Source organism: Saccopteryx leptura, chromosome X (assembly GCF_036850995.1).
Source record: "Saccopteryx leptura isolate mSacLep1 chromosome X, mSacLep1_pri_phased_curated, whole genome shotgun sequence".
NCBI lineage: Eukaryota > Metazoa > Chordata > Mammalia > Chiroptera > Emballonuridae > Saccopteryx > Saccopteryx leptura.
Genome location: NC_089516.1, coordinates 109,695,111 through 109,714,897, shown reverse-complemented (window position 1 = coordinate 109,714,897; position 19,787 = coordinate 109,695,111). Strand labels below are relative to the sequence as shown.

Genomic DNA, 19,787 nt, shown 5'->3' with positions numbered 1-19,787 from the left:
AGTTATAACAAGTACAGGGGCCTATAAGCAATTGCTGAATGGATTTACCTTTTAGTATTTTGTTTGGAAGATGATGTTAGAACAAGCTCGGGGTTGAGGATTAGCAATGTGTCATATGTTTGTCTCTGAGGAGTTGAATGGTAAGGGTTCAATGACATAATGGACGTGATGCAGGAAGGCTTTGCACACCAGTGGTGGTCAGAATGAGACCAGCACTCTCCACAGCGAAAACAGGAGCTTCTGATAGAAAAGCAGATAATTAGCCTTTTGCAAACTTAGTTTAAAAAAAAAAAAAGCCCTGGCTGGTTGGCTCAGCGGTAGAGCTTAGGCCTAGCATGCGGAGGACCCGGGTTCGATTCCCGGCCAGGGCACACAGGAGAAGCGCCCATCTGCTTCTCCACCCCTCCGCCGCGCTTTCCTCTCTGTCTCTCTCTTCCCCTCCCGCAGCCAAAGCTCCATTGGAGCAAAAATGGCCCAGGCGCTGGGGATGGCTCTGGTCGCGGCAGAGCAACGCCCAGGATGGGCAAAGCATCGCCCCCTGGTGGGCAGAGCGTCGCCCCCTGGTGGGCGTGCCGGGTGGATCCCGGTCGGGCGCATGCGGGAGTCTGTCTGTCTCTCCCTGTTTCCAGCTTCAGAAAAATGAAAAAAAAAAAAAAAAAAAGTCATTTCACTTGAGCAATCTAATTTTTAAAAGTAGGCATCTTTCTACACTGCTCTTTAATGATGCTTTCTGGTTTGACCCTTTATAGATCTTTTTTTTTTTTTTTGTATTTTTCTGAAGCTGGAAACGGGGAGAAAGAGTCAGACAGACTCCCGCATGCGCCCCACCGGGATCCACCCGGCACGCCCACCGGGGGGCGATGCTCTGCCCTTCCGGGGTGGTCGCTCTGTTGCGACCAGAGCCACTCCAGTGCCTGGGGCAGAGGCCAAGGAGCCATCCCCAGCGCCCGGGCCATCTTTGCTCCAATGGAGCCTCGCTGCGGGAGGGGAAGAGAGAGACAGAGAGGAAGGAGAGGGGGAGGGGTGGAGAAGCAGATGGGCGCTTCTCCTGTGTGCCCTGGCCGGGAATCGAACCTGGGACTTCTGCACACCAGGCCGACGCTCTACCACTGAGCCAACCGGCCAGGGCCCCTTTATAGATCTTTATGCCTGTGAATTCTACATGAACTTCTAAATTTAAAGAGCTGTCACCTTTTGTCCTCTGCGATATGTTTTGCAGTCTAACCACACCGGAGACCTCGACACTGGCTCTGCCTTGGTGCTGACCATCGAAAGCACCCTCTTCACCGCCTGCTCCTCGGAGTCTCTGGTTAGCAAGGGGCACTTCAAAAACTTTTGCATCCGTTTCGCGGACAGCTTTGAGACATCGTGGGACGACTGGAAACCGGAAATCCGCGGGGATCTCGTGATGAATGCCTGTGTGGTTCCCGACGGCACCTATGAGGTGTGTTCCCGGACTACAGGACAAGCCGCAGCTGGTGGGTGCACGTTTGGCATTACTTTGCTACATGTCAGGGGGAAGCTTGCCATTATATATTTTCTACCTTTACATTAATGGTGAAGGTATCTTTTTTTTATTTTATTTTTTTTACAGAGACAGAGAGAGAGTCAGAGTGAGGGGTAGACAGGGACAGACAGACAGGAACGGAGAGATGAGAAGCATCAATCATTAGTTTTTTCGTTGCGCATTGCGACACCTTAGTTGTTCATTGATTGCCCTCTCATATGTGCCTTGACTGCGGGCCTTCAGCAGACCGAGTAACCCCTTGCTGGAGCCAGCGACCTTGGGTCCAAGCTGGCGAATTTTTGCTCAAACCAGATGAGCCCACACTCAAGCTGGCGACCTCGGGGTCTCGAACCTGGGTCTTCCGCATCCCAGTCTGACGCTCTATCCACTGCGCCACCGCCTGGTCAGGCGTGAAGGTATCTTTTAACGAAAGTTATTCTGGTATTCCTAAAATTTTAAAAACATTTGTAATAATCATTAGCATATTTTTATTTAACAATTATGAATAATATACCTGGGCTACACAAGATCGATGCAATGTTTTAGGGAAGACAGAGATGAATAAGATATACTTTCTATATAAATATAAGTTTTAATGATATAAAAAAAATGGGAAAGAGCTGAGCTTGAAGATTGATTTATTCAATAGTAACAAATAAATTTCTTAGCTGGGGATAGACATTCTGGACAAGGTGATTTTATACTTGATTTTCTTACATTGAATAAAATTATGTAAAACACCTATCTTGTAATTAATTTTTGTAATATAGAAGCACAATAGCTAAGAAAAATGAAACTAACAAATCCACATTTTATTTTTACCTTGTAATGTCTATTATTATTATTATTATTATTATTATTATTATTATTTTATTTTTGGCCAGAACTGGCTGCAAAGAATACAACTATAAAAGAAATCTTTTTGAGCTTCATCTCCTTTCTCTGGCTACCCCCTAGTGGGGGTAACTGAAATTATACAATGGCCTAAAAACAACTGTTAAAGGGAAAATACAAACTGACTAGATTAGTTGGTGAAATCGCCAGTTAGAGTTACAAGGACTTGAAATATCATGCGCCCAATCTCTTATTTTGCAAGTAGGGAAAACGAGGCCTAGGGAGGGGGAAGCTACTTGCCCAAAGTCATAAAGTTAATGGCAAAGCCAGAACAAATGCTGCTCCCTTAGAATGTCCCATCATTTTAAAATATGCTTGAAATTTTCTATTAAAAGAAACCCATTTGCATGCAGAATTGATTGAAATTATGTAATACCTTGTTATCATACACACATACATATGAGAAAGAGGAGAGAGAGTGAGAAGCAACAACTTGTAGTTGCTTCACTTTAGTTGTGCATTGATTGCTTCTTGTATGAGCCTTGTTGGGGGGTGGGGACTCAAGCCAAGCCAGCGACCTCTTGCTGAAGCCAGAGACCTTGGGCTCAAACTTGTAACTTTGGGATCATGCTGATAATCCTGTGGTCAAGCCAGCGACACTGCACTCAAGCTGGTGACCTCGGGGTTTTGAACTGGGAACCTGTAATGCCAGTAGCCAAGGCCAGGAAGGTCCACATTGGATTTGGGCATACAGCAAAAAATCTGTAGAGCTGAAAAGCATTGGCCATTTCATTTAATAAAGTCTCACAACGGTGGACAAGCACACAGGCAGGGGGAACCACTTCTCAGGCAAACAAACAGCAAAATGGCCCCTCACAGTGGCGGGCAGGCAATCTGTGCACCACAACCCACCATATCTCATCTCTCTAGAGCACAAGCACCCATAGCCTTATATAAGCTCTGCACACGTGCCTCTGCCATGTGCTCATGCACTAATCAAGCAAAGTGATTGCAGCTGGTAACCCTGTGAGCAAGCCTAACACAGCTGTCCCACAGGACCTCAGTGTTCCAGGTCAAGGATCTACCCACTGTGTCACCACCAGTAAAATCCAATATATATATATATTTTTCAGAAATTCACTTTTAAGAATGGGGAAGTAGTCAGTAGTTATTCCAAAAATCATATACTTATGCCATTTCCAATTTTCTTTTTTGATAACTGCTTTATTAAGATATATTTCATATATCATAAGATTTATACCATAATTTGATAACCACCATCATTATTTTTAAGGATGCGTGGAGAAGGTACTTTTTTTGAGAGAGAGAGAGAAAGAGAGGAGAAAGAGAGAGCAAGAAGCCGGAGAAGTGGGAAGTACCTACTCATAGTAGTTGCTTCCTGTATGTGCCTTGACCAGGTGTGGGGCAACTGTGTTAAAGTAATAATTAAATTTTAAATTACAAGATGAATTATAATAAAGACAAAGGTAAGGCCCTGGCCGGTTGGCTCAGCGGTAGAGCGTCGGCCTAGCGTGCGGAGGACCCGGGTTCGATTCCCGGCCAGGGCACACAGGAGAAGCGCCCATTTGCTTCTCCACCCCTCCGCCGCGCTTTCCTCTCTGTCTCTCTCTTCCCCTCCCGCAGCCAAGGCTCCATTGGAGCAAAGATGGCCCGGGCGCTGGGGATGGCTCCTCGGCCTCTGCCCCAGGCGCTAGAGTGGCTCTGGTCGCAATATGGCGACGCCCAGGATGGGCAGAGCATCGCCCCCTGGTGGGCAGAGCGCCGCCCCATGGTGGGCGTGCTGGGTGGATCCCGGTCGGGCGCATGCGGGAGTCTGTCTGACTGTCTCTCCCTGTTTCCAGCTTCAGAAAAATGAAAAAAATAAATAAATAAATAAAAAAAAAAATAAATAAAGACAAAGGTAATACTCAAACTTATCAATTCCTGATTATTTCCTACATTTTACTATTATTTATGATTTTGAGATTATTTACATCCATTTTGGTGGAGCTATTATGTAAAAGTGTCTCTTCTCAAGCCCACATTAAGTGATGTCACATGGTGTGGGGCATCTGTGTTAGGTTTGCTTGCGGGTTTACCAGCTGCAAGCACTTTGCCGCTGGTCCTTGAAAGTGACAATGGTACCCATTTCACTAGTTCAGGGGTGAGGCAATGGGCTCAAGAGCTGGGGGTGGACTGGAAGTACCATGTTCCCTAGCACCCCCAGGCTGCTGGTATCACTGAGTGGTATAATGGACTCCTAAAGCAGGGGCAGCGACAGGAGGGGGGCACCGGCTCCGTTACTGGATGGACACACTGCTTGTGGACAGTACTCCAGATTTTGAATGAGAGACCTCGATAGGGGAGCCCAGCTGCGGTAGAGGCCCTCCTGCACCGGGCAGCTGCTTCCATTCAGTTGCAGATATGCACCAAGGATGCTTTCTCAAGCCGGGCCTTGGACAGCAGGGCACCATGCTCTTGCCTGCCCCAATAGCCCTCCTTAAAGGCCAACGGCTTCGATGGACCTGGCCTGGACCGTACAGGCCCCCCACCTATGATGGATAGCTGTGGGGCAGGTGTGTTAGGCTTGCTCGTGGGGTTACCAGCTGCAAGCACTGTGCTTAATTGTGCGTGAGTGCGTGGCAGAAGCACGTGTGCAGGGCCTATATAAGGCTAGGGGGCTTGTGCTCAAGAGAGAGTAGAGATGGCGGATGGCGGATGGCGGATGGCGGATGGCGGATGGCGGATGGCGGATGGCGGATGGCGGATGGCGGATTGCCTGCCCGCCACTGCGAGGGGCCATTTTGCGGTTTGTTTGCCTGAGAGTCGGTTTCTCCTGCCTGTGTGCTTGTCCTCCATTGTGAGACTTTATCAAACGGGTATGGCCTGACACTTTCCAGCTTCACAGTTTTTCTACCATCTGCCCGAATCCGGTGTGGACCTGCCTGGCCATGACTGTGGCCACCAGCATTATAGTGGCCTTGTTGGCACCGTGGGGTAAGGGGCTAGAGGTGGACCTCCAGTTAACTCCTCCGTCAACCAGCCCCTGGCCACCTAAGGTAGAAGTGTATTATCCCTTGAGTGCTCAGGGGGACAGCATTATGAAGGGCACCTTTGTCATTTCCTTGTGACCACTAATGAGTTCTCCCATTTTGCTGCACATGGACCCAGCAGATCCCGGGGTGCAGGCCAGTGAGGTTTGGTATGCCCGGCTGGGGCAGCATCTGGTACCAGCTATGGTGCTGTCTGCAGACAGAACTCTGGCCTGGATTGTGCCAGAGGGGAAAGATTTGCCTCTTTAGGTGCCACTGACTACTCTATCATTTCGCCCATAGCTGTGTTTTGTAATTCTGTTGCTGTAGTCTGTACTGTTTTTTTGTAACGTACCTCACTCTTCACACAGGGACCATCGCGGAAGAAACCTGTCATGTGGCGAGCAGCCCTAAACGGGTGGAATGTGGGGCAGCTGCGTTAGGCTTGCTCGCAGGGTTACCAGCTGCAAGCACTGTGCTTGATTAGTGCGTGAGCACATGGCAGAGGCACGTGTGTGTGGCCTATGTACGTCTATGGGTGCTTGTCCTGGGCGGCGATTCTCCCAGATCGCTCTCCCGACACCGTGAGTGCCATTTTCCTGCTCCCTTGCCCTACTGCGCATAGCGAGTTTTCCTTCGTTTATTAGCTCTTTCCCTTTTGTTGTTTATTTGCTCGCTAGTCCTTGCGAGCCTCCAATAAACGGGGATGGCCCGACACTTCCCGTGTGATGCAGGGGCCTGGACGTTTAACAAGCTCCCACATGCTTCTGAGGAAGGTGGCCCAATCAGACAGAACACAATGTGAGAGGTGATGCCCCATCAGATCGAAGGGAGAGGATCTTGAAAAGGGAGAAACAAAATGTCCTTCCTGTTCTTGACATTAGTGTATGAGAGCGGAATGCTTTCATCTAATGGTTGATATTTATAAGCCTAAAAGAAATACTCTCCCTAATGGAGAAGCATGAAAGCTTGGCTGAGTGAACCCAGCCTGTAAATAGTTTACTCATTTAATTAGGTGGAATGCCCCTGTCAAAGCAAAAATCGAGCCAAGGAAGCCATGACGTTTCCAACCTCTCTTCTATTACTCTAACCTTTTCCACACTGTACTGTGCACTGCCGCACCCTCAATTCATGATGAATATCTGAGTGCCTCGTACTTACAAGGCCCTGTGATCAACTTTCGTACACATTCTATGGGTCAATCCATACTAATCAACTCTGAAGTGAAATGATTCTCCTCGGCCTTCTGTATCTATTTCATCTTGATTCCTAGGGGCCTGAAGGCTTTCCACCACCTTCCATTATTGTCACCTGTGTCTAGTCCAGCCATTGCTGCCTCTGCTGTCTGTCTGGGCTCCCCTGCCTCACACTTCAGGGTTTGCTCTTGCCACACACACCTTCATTAAGAGCAAGTGTTTTTTGCTTTGCCCAGACTTGCCTTTTAGAAGACTCTCCTGGTTACGGACTCTGACTTAACCAATGAGAGCTTCAATTTAAGTTCTTATCGGCCATTACTTTAATAGTTAGTTCTATTCATTTTCAAAATTTTTAGAAAATAATTCTGTTGCACACTGTTTTACTAAATACTTCTTATGTAAATAATTTAGGCTAGTTTCATGGTTCACTAAAATATTAATATATATGAAATCTGTTTGGTGGTTCAGCAGAAAAATATTATTGCTTTTTGGTTCTCTCTCCAAGTGATCTGGTCCCAGGAGAAGCAAAGTACTGCCATCTGCCACAATATTCCTCCCGCTTCCTCCAACCAGGGATGGTCGAAATCTAAGGTCTTTGTTCTCCCACCAATTATAAATTAGTCTTCTTATCCAGATAGTGAATAATATGCACTATAATATTTTTTTTTCTTTTTTTTAAAATTTTTTAGAGAGGAAAGAGAGTAAAAGAGAGAAAGAAGGGGGAGGGGGGAGCAGGAAGCATCAACTCCCATATGTGCCTTGACCAGGCAAGCCCAGGGTTTTGAACCGGCGACTTCAGCGTTTCCAGGTCGACGCTTTATCCACTGCGCCACCAAAGGTCAGGCCTAATTATTTCTTATTTATACTTTTTGGTATGTGTCAAGTTTTCTACAACAAGCAAGTATTAAAGAAAAATAAATACAAATTTAAATTAAAAGGGATTTTTTTAAAAAGAAGTAGAGACACAGACTTTCACATGTATCCTGACTGGGATACACCTGGCAAGTCCCCTATAGGGGCAATGCTCTGCCCATCTGGGGAGAGCTCTGTTGCTCAGCAACCAAGCTATTTTTAGCACCTGAGGTGAGGCCATGGAGCCATCCTTAGCACCCAGGGGAGGGAGGGAGGGAGGGAGGGAGAAAGAAAGAGAGAGAGAGAGAAAGAGAGAGAAAAGGTGGGGGGAGAAGCAGATGGTTGCTACTCCTGTGTGCCCTGACTGGGAATTGAACCTGGGATATTGACACACTGGGCTGACACTACCACTAAGCCAACTGGCCAGGGCCTAAAAGGAATTTTTAAATGAATTTTTGTCAGCTCATAGATCAGGTATGCCGGCAACTGCAGCCTCTCTACCATGTACCAGGCGTCCCCAAACTGCGGCCCCCTGAGGCCATTTATCCAGCCCCCACTGCACTTCTGGAAGGGGCACCTCTTTCATTGGTGGTCAGTGAGAGGACCACTGTATTTGGCAGCCCTCCAATGGTCTGAGGGACAGTGAACTGGGCCCCTGTGTAAAAAGTTTGGAGACCCCTGAAACCTTGCTATTAGTCCCTGCCAGCAATCAGCATATATAACCCAATTCTGTTCCCACATTTGCTGTTCTGAGACTAATGTTTTGCTTGTAAATAATCCTTAAGTAATGTTTTCTCTATAGCTTTTTACCAAAGACTAGAGGCTTTTTTAAGAGCACGTGCATCTGCGTGTGCGAGACACAGGAAGGGAGAGAGATGAGAAGCATCAATTTTTTTTTTTTTTGGTATTTTTCTGAAGCTGGAAACGGGGAGAGACAGCCAGACAGACTCCCGCATGCGCCCGACCGGGATCCACCTGGCACGCCCACCAGGGGGCGATGCTCTGCCCCTCTGGGGCCTCGCTCTGCCACGACCAGAGCCACTCCAGCGCCCGGGGCAGAGGTCAAGGAGCCATTCCCAGCGCCCGGGCCATCCTTGCTCCAATGGAGCCCTGGCTGCGGGAGGGGAAGAGAGAGACAGAGAGGAAGGAGGAGGGGGGGTTGGAGAAGCAAATGGGCGCTTCTCCTATGCGCCATGGCCGGGAATCGAACCCGGGTCCCCCACACGCCAGGCCGATGCTCTACCACTGAGCCAACCGGCCAGGGCCGAGAAGCATCAATTTTTGCTTGTGGCACCTTAGTTGTTCACTGACTGCTGTCTCATATGTGCCTTTACTGGGAGGCTCCAGCTGAGCCAGTGACCCTTATTCAAACCAGCAACCTTTGGGGTCAAGCCAGTGACCTCGGGTTTTGAATCTTGGTCCTCAGAGTCCCAGGCCAACACTATCCACTGTGCTACTGCCTGGTCAGGCAATTTAGAGGCTTTATTAACAAATCCTAACACTGTAAAAAGCTTTATATTAATGAAGGGTGTTCTGGTTGTGACCTTTGAATGAAAGGGCCGTACCTTAGTATCTTTTTGTTCTTTATAGTACCTAGTGAGGGGGAACTAGACAATTTGCAATAAAATGACTGAAATCATTATTGTAACTCCCTCATGAATTTTTGAGATTCGTAGCGTATTACAGAATGCTTCAAGGCAACCCAAGTGATTGTCTGAAAATCGTCTGTTTTGAAATTTTTCCTATGCTCTTTTAACTTCAACCAGCTGCTTTAAAGTTGGTTTTCACAGATTTTTCTCAAATTCTATGAGCTTTTAAGAAGTAAATCATACTGCCAGATCTGTGGTGGTGCAGTGGATAAAACATTGACCTGGAACACTGAGGATGCCGGTTCAAAACCCTGGGTTTGTCTGGTCAAGACACATATGGGAGTTGATGCTTCCTGCTCCCTCCCCTTTTCTCTCTCTCTCCTCTCTAAAATGAATAAATACTCTTAAAAACAGAGGAAGTACATCAAAATAATTTTTATTAGAGAAATTAGGGTTAATTTTCCCGTTAAATTACTAAAGTTTTTGCAGAAATCAACAAGCTTGTCCTAAAATAAATCCGGAAAACCAAGCAACCCAGAATAGCTAAAATAATTTTGAAAAGGAAGAACAAAGATGGAAGAATCATAGTTTCCAATTTGAAAAGTTATTACACAGGTGCAGTAATCGGGACAGTTTAGTGCTGGCACATGGATAGGCATATAGGTCAGTGAAATAGAGTTGATAATCCAGAAATAAACCCTTGTATTATGGGCAAGTGATTTCTAACAAGGGTGCCAAGATAATTTAATGGAGAATGAGTAATCTTTTCAAGAAATGGTCATTTCCAACAACTGGATATCCACATGCAAAAGACTAAAGATGGATCCCTTATTTATACCATACATAAAAATAAACTCAAAATGGAGCATAGACCTAAACGTATGAGCTAAAACTACAAGACTCTTAGAAGAAAAAAAAGAGCAAATCGCTGTGACCTTGGATTAAGAAATTGGTTTGTTAGATAAGACAGCCAAAGCAAAAACAACAGAAAAATAAATAGATACATCAAATTTAAAAAGATTTGGGCTTCAAAGGACAGATAAAGAAAGTGCAAAGGATTGGAGAAAATATTTGCAAATTATATTTCTGTGAAGGGATATATATGGAGAATATGTAAAGTACTCTTCCAACTCAGTAACACAAATAACCCAACTAAAACAAAAGGGCAGCCTGGCCTTCGGTGGCGCAGTGGGTACAGCGTTGACCTGGAATGCTGAGGTCGCCAGTTCAAAGCCCCAGGCTGTAGAGTCAAGGCACATACAAGAAGCAATTACTATGAGTTGATGCTTCCTGCTTCTCCCCACTCTTTCTCTCTCCTCTCTCTAAAAATCAATAAATAAAAAATCTAAAAAAATTTTTTTAAAAGGCAAAAGATTTGAATAGACCTCTCTCTAAAGACACACAAATGACAAGCAAGTATAAGATGCTTAACATCATTAGTCACTAATAAAATGCAAATCAAAACCACAATGACAATGGACTTTATATGCAACAGAATGGTTATAATTAAAAAAGACATTAACAAGTGTTGATGAGGATGTGCACAAATTAGAACCCTCATTGATGGCTGCTGGAAAGGCAAAATTGAACAGCTGCTGAAACAAACAGCTCAAGATGTTAAAAATAGGTACTACTTGACCTCAAAATTCTATTCCTAGGTATATTTCAGAGAAATGAAAACGTGTACACAAAGACATACACAAATGTTCAGAACATCATTCTTCATAATCATCAAAGACAGGAAACAATGCAAATATCCATTAACTGAGGACTGGGTAAATGAAATGTACAATGGAGTATTATGTCGAAATGGAACCAAGTACTAATATACGCTACAATGTGGATGAAACCTGAAAATATGAAGCTAGGTGACAGAAGCCAAGGACAAAAGGGCACATATTGTATGGTTTTATTTATATGGAACGTCCAGAATTAGTATACTCAGAGACGGAAAGTAGATTGCCGAGGCTGGAGCTGGGTGAAGGGAAGTGGGAAGTTACTGCTACAGCGCACAGGATTTCTTCTTGGGGTGAAGAAATGTTCTAAACTTGGTATTTATGGTTGCACAAGTAAAATAATTGAATTATACACTTTAAATTCATGAATTTTACAATTGTGGATTATATATGAATAAAGATGTTTAAAATGTTTTATACACTGCATATGGAGTTGGGATTTTAGACATTTATTTTAGTATCTGTAGGACTAAATATTACATATTCACATAACCATAAAATTCACACATACATACATACACACACACACACACACACACTTAACCTGAAATTTTTTTCTTCTTTTAGTGAGAGAGCAAGAGAGAGACAGATAGGAAGGGACAGAGATGAGAAGCATCAATTATTTTTTGTGGCACCTTAGTTGTTCATTAATTGCTTTCTCATATGAGCCTTGACAGGGGTTGGGCTCCAGCCAAGCCAGTGACCCCTTGCTCAAACCAGCGATCTTGGGCTTCAAGCCAGTGACCATGGAGTCACATGTATGATCCCATGCTCAGACTGGCAACCCTGTACTCAAACTGGTGAGCTCACACTCATGCTGGTGACCTTGGGGTTTTGAACCAGGGTCCTCAGCATCCCAGGCCAACACTCTATCCACTGTGCCACTGCCTGGTCAGGCTATCCTGAAATTCTATACTGTGAATTTGCCTCATCTGTTAGCATTCCTTAGCCACAAGCTGAGTAATTAATTTTAGTACTTCCAACTACAGTTTTATCATATTTTATATGTGTATTTTAAAAATGACTACTGGGGGCAGTGTTACTGACTGAATTGTTGCCTCTAAATCCTCATGTCGAAGCCTAACCCTCAGTACCTCAGAATATGATTATCTTTGGAGATAGGGACTTTAAAGAGGTGATTACATGAAAACGATTCCTTAAAATGTGACTTAACCTAGTCTGACTGGTGTCCTTCCTGTAGAACTGTGAGAAAACGAATTTCTGTTGTTTAAGCCACCAAGTCTGTGGTACTTTATTTTGGCAGTGCTACCAAACTGATACAGGCAGACTCATTGCAACCAAGTTATCAGGGTATCTGGCTAGTCTCCATAAAGATCCACAGCATGAATCCCCATGACCAATGTACTCAACTTAAAAATATTATTTATTGATTTCAGAAAGAGAGGAAGGGAAGGGGGACAGAGAGAGAGAGAGAGAGAGAGAGAGAGAGAGATCTGTTCTTGTATGTGTGCTGGCCGGGGATTGAACAGGCAACCTCTGTGCTTTGGGATGATGCTCTAACCAACTGAACTAACCAGCCAGGGCATTAAAAAAAATTGCCTGGCCTGTGGTGGTGCAGTGGATAGAGCATTGACTTGGAATGCTGGGGTTTTCGGTCTGAAACCCGGGCTGCCTGGTCAAGGCATATATGAAAAGCAACTGCTGAGTTGATCCTTTCTGTTCCCACCTTCTCTCTCTCCTTAAAGATCAATAAAATTAAAAAAATTGATTTTAGCAATAGAGGAAAGGAAGGGGAAGAAAGTGTCCTCAACTCATGGGGGGTCCAGTAGAATGGCTCTGCCACCATCTTTTCATCAGGAGAGAGGTTATTCATAATTCAATTGGAAATCAGTTTTCTTTCTCAGTGAACTTCGTATCTTCTAAAGAATTACTAATTCCTTAAGATGACACCTCATTTTATATATTCTCAAATAAGTTTGCTTTTTTGACAACTCAGAATACTACTAATATGTAAGAGCAAGGAGGAATCAATACCTGCTTATATGCTGAATTAGAGAACTGGGTTTCTACCTAACCTGATGATATATTTGGTAAATAGCTTGACACTGAGAGGAAAAAAAAATCAGAGAAGACGAGCCCTTTACTCATGTGAACATAGAGTGTCTGGGTGAAATCATCGTTCTTTTTATTTTATTTTATTTTATTTTATTTTAGGGAGAGGAAAGGAGACAGAAACATTGATCTGTTCTGTATGTGCCCTGACTGCGAATTGAACCAGCAATTTTTGCATATCGGGACTACATTCTAACCAACGGAACCATCTGGCCAGGGTGGAATCATCATTGTCATGCTTCCATTAGACTCCTTCAAGGTCTTTACATAGACCAAGCACTAGATATGAGTGAAACCTCAGTGCAGCAACAGGGCAGACAGAAGTGTAAAACTGTTTCAGGATAATGCTAAGCATCTGAAAGAGCGGCAGAAAGCTGTCTAAAGACTAACTGCTTACTTACTAAATGAGTATGGCTGTGTACATCATCAAATCCCAACAGATTTTTATTAGAAGATCATTTAAATGAATATAATATTAAAAAGGTAACAAGGGCAGGGAAAAAGGTGATCACCTAAGTAATTATGGGAAACAGTGTTTTGACTGGAAACTATGACAGCACAAAGAACATGAACACTGCACTCTAGTAAAGTTGTTTCTCATGCTGGGATTAGACAAATAAGGAAATGAGTAATAAATGGTGGAAGCCAGGTATCTTAGTGTTGGAGGTTACTGATAAGCAGGAAGAGTATGCTGGAAGTGAGCATGAACCATGTTAATGGATTAGTCAGTAACATTAGCAACAACTCTAATTTCATATAGATGGTTACATAGAGATAGTTATAGGTGTCTATATACAGTGATTAGTCTACACATGGATTTCCTGGCTTTGTCAGCTGAGAGAATCAGAGAAAAAGACACGTCAGTAGCAACAAGTACATCCGGTTTATATACCATTCTCGAATGAAGGAAAAGCAAAGGTCTTTGGGTAAACAGCCGATTCTAGGGCTGGTCAGTAAATATACAAAATGAGCCTGGGGTATGTTCAGAGGTGGATGAAGGTCGGCAGAGGCCCCGGGCACAGAAGAAAATATTGGGCCCCTTAAAAAAAAGAGACAGGGAAAATAAAAATACATGTTAACCATATTTTTAAATAAATAAAAATAGTATGTACTATTCATGTTAAAATTGCACATATGAAACCAAACTTGGTGTCATTAGAAAAAAGTGTAAAGTTGGGAGTTTTGCAAAGTCAGGGCCCAGGGCACGCGACTGGTGCACCCCCTGTTAAATCCACCTCTAGGTATGTTGGAGTAATAGAAAGAGCTAGGAAGTGCTCAAAATAAATTAAAAAAAAAAAGATGAGGGCATGTCAGGGACATAACTACTAATGGCTAAGCTGGAACAAATTGAATAACAAAATAATGCAGTTTTGGATTTATAACTCAAAAGTATAAAATAAATACATGTAAGTCCATGCTGACATAAATAGCTGAATTTATAAATAAATGATGGAGAAGAGACTTGTGTACAAAATAATCCCAAATAAGTATATCAATCCTTGGCCCCGAAGGAGGCGAGCATTAATTTTTCCCCACCCCTTGAGTTTGAATTAGTGATTCACTTCCTAAGAGGAGATCTATGGAAAAGGAAAAGAATACTAGTGGAGAAGCCTGAAAAACACTGCCTCACCCAGGTGACATCACGTGCATGGTATGTACCCCTGATGTCGTATAATGAAAAGAGCAATTCACTTCTGTGGCTTTCTTCCCAAAAGTCCATAATCCCAGTCAAATGAGAAAACACCAGACGAGCCCACATTGAGAGACATTCAACAAAATATCTGACCAGCACTCACTCCTCAAAACTGTGAAGGTCACTAAAAAAAAAAAAAAAAAAAAAAAAAAGGAGTCTGCCTGACCAGGAGGTGGCGCAGTGGATAAGAGTATTAGCCTGGTATGCAGGGGACCCAGCTTCAAGACCTTGAGGTCACTGGCTTGAGTATTGGATCATAGAAATGATCCCATGGTTGCTGGCTTGAGCAAGGGGTCACTGGCTCAGTGGGAGCCCCGGGTCAAGGCACATATGAGAAAGCAATCAGCGAACAACTAAGGTGCCACAAAGAAGTGATGCTTCTCATCTCTCTCCCTTCCTGTCTGTGTCCCGGTCTATGTCTGGCTAAAAAAAAAAATAAAAAGGAAAGTCTGAGAAACTGTCACAGCTAAGAGGAGCCGATGGAGGCCTGATGAGCACGTGTAATGTTATATCCCGGATGGGAATCACAGAACAGAAAAGACATTAGGTGGAAACCAGTGAAATTTGAATAAAGTGTGGCATTTCATTAATAGTAATGTACCGGTGTTGCGTCCTTGATGTGAAAAATGGACCATAGTAATGTTTTAACAATAGGGGGAAGTGGTGGTGTTGATAGGTGATCTCTTCGCAAACTTTTTGGAAAATCTAAAACTGTTCTAAATTTTTAAGTTTACTTAAATTAAGAAAGCATAATGTGCTTAAGTGCAATTGGTATCCTGGGTTGGATCTTAGAATTGAAAAAGGACACTAGTGGAAAAAATGATGCGACTGGAATTAAGTTTGGAGTTTACTTAACAGTAATGCACCACTGTTGGTTTCTTAGTTTTGGGAATGTAAGATATTAACATTAGGTCAGACCAGGCAAGGAGTATGTGCCACCTCTCTGTACTGTCTTTGCAACTTTCCTGTAAATCTAGTTATTCCAAAATAAAAATTTTATTTTAAAACACGTACAGAAGGGTAGCCAGATGTACAAGCGAAATCTGCTTGGGTCACCCTGGATAATCTCCACAATGGCATCTGGCCTGTTTGGGACTCTGCAGCGATCTCGCCCCACCTTCACCCCACGGCTGGACCTGCCGTATTGATCTGAATGCATTTCCCGTGTGTGGGTCTGTGTCAGAAAAGTGCCTGCATGTACGGGGGCTGCTTGGGTTCCCCAGGAGACTAGATGACTCAAGTTTAGAGAACAAAACGGGTTTAAGCTTCAGAAATGAAGGCAACAGGACAGTAGTTGGGGAGAAGGGGGTCTGTTAAACAACAGCTCAAAACAAGACAGTGAAATTGTGGAGGAAAATAGACAATGATTTTCGCTGGGGGAGAGGGCAGGAGTTCTGGGAAGATGGTGATAGGATGGGCGCTCTATCTTCTCTGCCTTGCCTATGGCATACTCGAACTTTTACTCAGACTACCCTTGCTACTTGTAATGTTAGATGAACAGAGACTGGCTTTAGAATTAAGTGGCTGCCATCAGTTACCAGGAAGGGTAAAACAGACGGGGTAGGTAGGGCAAGAAGGGGCATTTCTAGGGCACAGCCACAGACAGTTCCAAGCCTCGTTTCTGTGGCTATCTTCTCCGCCAGACTGACCTCTTCTGGCACAGGGATGTTGCCGTATTCTTCTCTAGTCCCAGCTGTGCTCTGTACATAGGTGTTCAATAAACATCTGCTTGATGAATAAGTAAGGCAGAAAGCCTGAAACCAGGAAGCTAGGAATGTTTTTCTTTTTCTTTTTTTACATACAGAGTCAGAGAGAGGGATAGATAAGGACAGACAGACAGGAACAGAGAGATGAGAAACATCAATCATCAGTTTTTCGTGGTGACACCTTAGTTGTTCATTGATTGCTTTCTCATATGTGCCTTGACCGCGGGCCTTCAGCAGACCGAGTAACCCCTTGCTCGAGCCAGCAACCTTGGGCTCAAGCTGGCGACCTTGGGGTCTTGACCCAGGGTCCTCCGCATCCCAGTCTGACGCTCTATCCACTGCACCACCGCCTAGTCAGGCAGGAATGTTTTTCTTTTGAAAAGTTATGGGGAAACATTAAATCCCCAAAATGTCTTTACTTTGAATCCCCATAATAATTAAGGTACTTAAAAATAATTTGATTTTTTTCACATCAGTAGGAGAGATTGCGCCTCTGATTCTCAAAATCATACAAAGGAAATTGGAATTTTAGGGATGGACTTATTAAGGTTTAACATATATTTCAAAGAATAAAAGCCACTGCCCAACTGTGTTATTTGAAGACCAGAGAAAATGGCCTGCTGAATTATGCTGAGTCATTCATGTTTCAGTTCAAATTGAGGTAAACAAGACAAGCTAAAAAAGGCTCACCATGAGTCTTCAAAGAGCTTTTAAAGAAATGTGGTTTTTAAGTTTCTCATCTAGCACAGTGGTTCTCAACCTCCCACAGCAAGTCTATGTTGAAATTTTCCTCAAAGGAGAAATTGGAAAATAAGGTATTTATTCACTTTAATAGGCTATTTCTTACTTTAAGATAAGATCAGGCCTGACCTGTGGTGGTGCAGTGGATAAGGTGTCAACCTGGGAACACTGAGGTCACCAGTTCAAAACCCTGGGCTTGCCTGGTCAAGGCACATATGGGAGTTGATGCTTCCCGCTCCTCCCTCTTCTCTCTTTCTGTGTGTGTGTGTCTCTCTAAAAAAAAACTGAATAAAGTTAAAAATAAAATATTTTTAAAAAGATGGTAAGATCATGTATGACGTTTTTTTTTTTCCCCCTGAAGCTGGAAACGGGGAGACAGTCAGACAGACTCCCGCATGCGCCAGACTGGGATCCACCCGGCACGCCCACCAGGGGCGATGCTCTGCCCACCAGGGCTTCGCTCTGCCGCAACCAGAGCCACTCTAGCGCCTGGGGCAGCGGCCAAGGAGCCACCCCCAGCGCCCAGGCCATCTGCTCCAATGGAGCCTTGGCTGCAGGAAGGGAAGAGAGAGACAAAGAGGAAGGAGGGGGGGGTGTGGAGAAGCAGATGGGCGCTTCTCCTATGTGCCCTGTCCGGGAATCGAACCCAGGTCCCCCCGCACACCAGGCCGACGCTCTACCGCTGAGCCAACCGGCCAGGGCCTATGACTTTCTTTTTAGTGCTAAAATGTTCTCTCTTTTGGAAAGAGGTGGAAGTAGGTGGTGGCCGTTTAAAAAGGGTCAAGTTAGGGAAAAAAGTCGGTGTCCTATGTCAATCTCTAAAATGCTATTTGTTCATGAAATCTCACTGTCTAGAAAGTATACTGCCCTGGCCAGTTGGCTCAGCAGTAAAGCGTCAGCCCAGCATGTGGAAGTCCCAGTTCGATTACCAGTCAGGGCACAAAGGAAAAGCAACTATCCACCCCTTCCACCATGTTTCTCTCTCTCTTCCCCTCCTGCAGCCATGGCTCAAATGGTTTGAGCAAAATTGACCCTGGGTGCTGAGGATAGTTTCATGGTCTCTGCCTCAGGTGCTAAAATAGCTCCATTACTGAGCAACAAAGCAATGGCCCCAGATGGGCAGAGCTTCACCGTCTAGTGGGCTTGCTGGGTGGATCCTGGTTGGGGCGCATGCGGGAGTCTGTCTCTCTGCCTCTCCTCCTCTCACTAAAAAATAAAATAAATTTAAAAAGTATACTTATATTTATTTGTAAATGCCTTAGGGGCACTTAGGGGTTCAGGAGAGGCAATTAGAAATGTATGTTTGTTGAATACAGCTATTGCCTAGGAACCAAGATTTATACATACACAGTAAATCTTTACAATTACAGTTACATATTCTTTTATTAAATTATTTTTAAGACTTTATTTATCCCTTTTAGAGAGGAGAGAGAAAGAGAGAGAAGGAGGGGGAGGAGCAGGAAGCATCAATTCCCATATGTGCCTTGAGCAGGCAAGCCCAGGGTTTCGAACTGGCGACCTACAGTTATGTGTTCTCATATTCCAGTGAAGGAAGTGGAAATTAATGTAGGACAAATAGCTTGCTGAAGGAATGTGCTCTTTCCTGCACTACCATACCACTTATAATAGTGAGTTTCCAATACTCCTTTCTGGGAAGAATAGTGTTCAGTTTTTCTTTGTATACATCTTAATGCTCCCTTTTAAAATTCACTTTCTGACTTACAACTTGTCAGTGTATTTATATAGTGACAGCAAATATTTTAAAAATAAACTTAGAAGCATCAGTATTATTCTCTTAAGATGACACCCAGCTATTTTTTGCCTTTTTTTTAGCGAGAGGGAGGGAGGGAGGAAGATGAGAAGCATCAACTCATAGTTGCAGCGCCTTAGTTGTTCATTGATCGCTTCTCATATGTGCCTTGGTGGGGGGGGGGAGCGGCTCCCCAGCTGAGCCAGTGAACGCTTGGCTCAAGCCTGTGACCTTGGGCTTCACGCCAGTGACCATGAGGTCATTTTGATGCTCCCGTGCTCAAACTGGGGAGCCTGTGTTCAAGCTGGTGAACTTGGGGTTTCGAACCTGGGACCTCAGCCTCTTAGGGGATGGTCTACCCACTGCACCACCGCTGCTCAGTCTCTTATTTGCCTTTTTGCTCAAGAAACCACATAAACCTATCAGGAAATAGTCATCTAGCAGCAGCCCAACTACCTGCAGTTGTAGTCGATTAGTATAGCCGACCACAAGTCCTCCTCGGGCAGGAGCCAGTGAAAGCTGAGCTGCCCCAAAGAGCTATGGATCAAGTCCTCTGAAACACCTTGAGATGAAAGAAACTGACTAGTTAGTAAGCCAATGGCATAACAACTCCAATGGGCCCAGTGGAGTTCAAAAGAGTTAGCTGATATGGGGACAAGGGAGTACGGAGAGGGGAGGGGATGAGAAGGAAAGAGTACAGCACTGGCTAGAGGAAGAAAGAAGCAGAGGGGTAACACCAATGCGAACAACATGCAAGTAACTACAATGTCCAGACCACTCCCAGACCATGGTGAGTAACGAGGAAATGATCATGGCTTCCCAGCTTCTTGTTTACATAACTGAAAACAAATTAGTAAAGACCATATAAGCAGAAAATAAACTCTCAGCAATGTTCATTTTAGAACCAGAATTAAAAATTCATTTTTTTAAAGGTATATGGCTAATGCATTATAATTTAGGGGTTCAAAATCTGGTCTCTCGTTTGCTAAAAATCAAATTATGAAATAAAACTTTGTTTGCATTTCTCAAATCACCCAAGTCACCTGGAAAAAAAGTCACATGTTTAACAAGTGTTGGC

The 19,787-nt window shown here is 44.1% G+C and overlaps 1 protein-coding gene across 1 annotated transcript in view; it reads left to right on the top strand.

Annotated features, from left to right (window-relative positions):
• The window catches only part of LOC136386452 (bridge-like lipid transfer protein family member 1), a 59,751-nt gene extending 54,775 nt beyond the window's left edge, over positions 1-4,976 (top strand). The window contains exons 3-5 of the mRNA XM_066357864.1: positions 1,220-1,478; positions 4,423-4,505; positions 4,836-4,976. Of these exons, the coding sequence (XP_066213961.1) occupies positions 1,220-1,478; positions 4,423-4,505; positions 4,836-4,976 (483 nt within the window). The remainder of the gene's footprint in view (positions 1-1,219; positions 1,479-4,422; positions 4,506-4,835) is intronic.
• Positions 4,977-19,787: the final 14,811 nt, after the last annotated feature.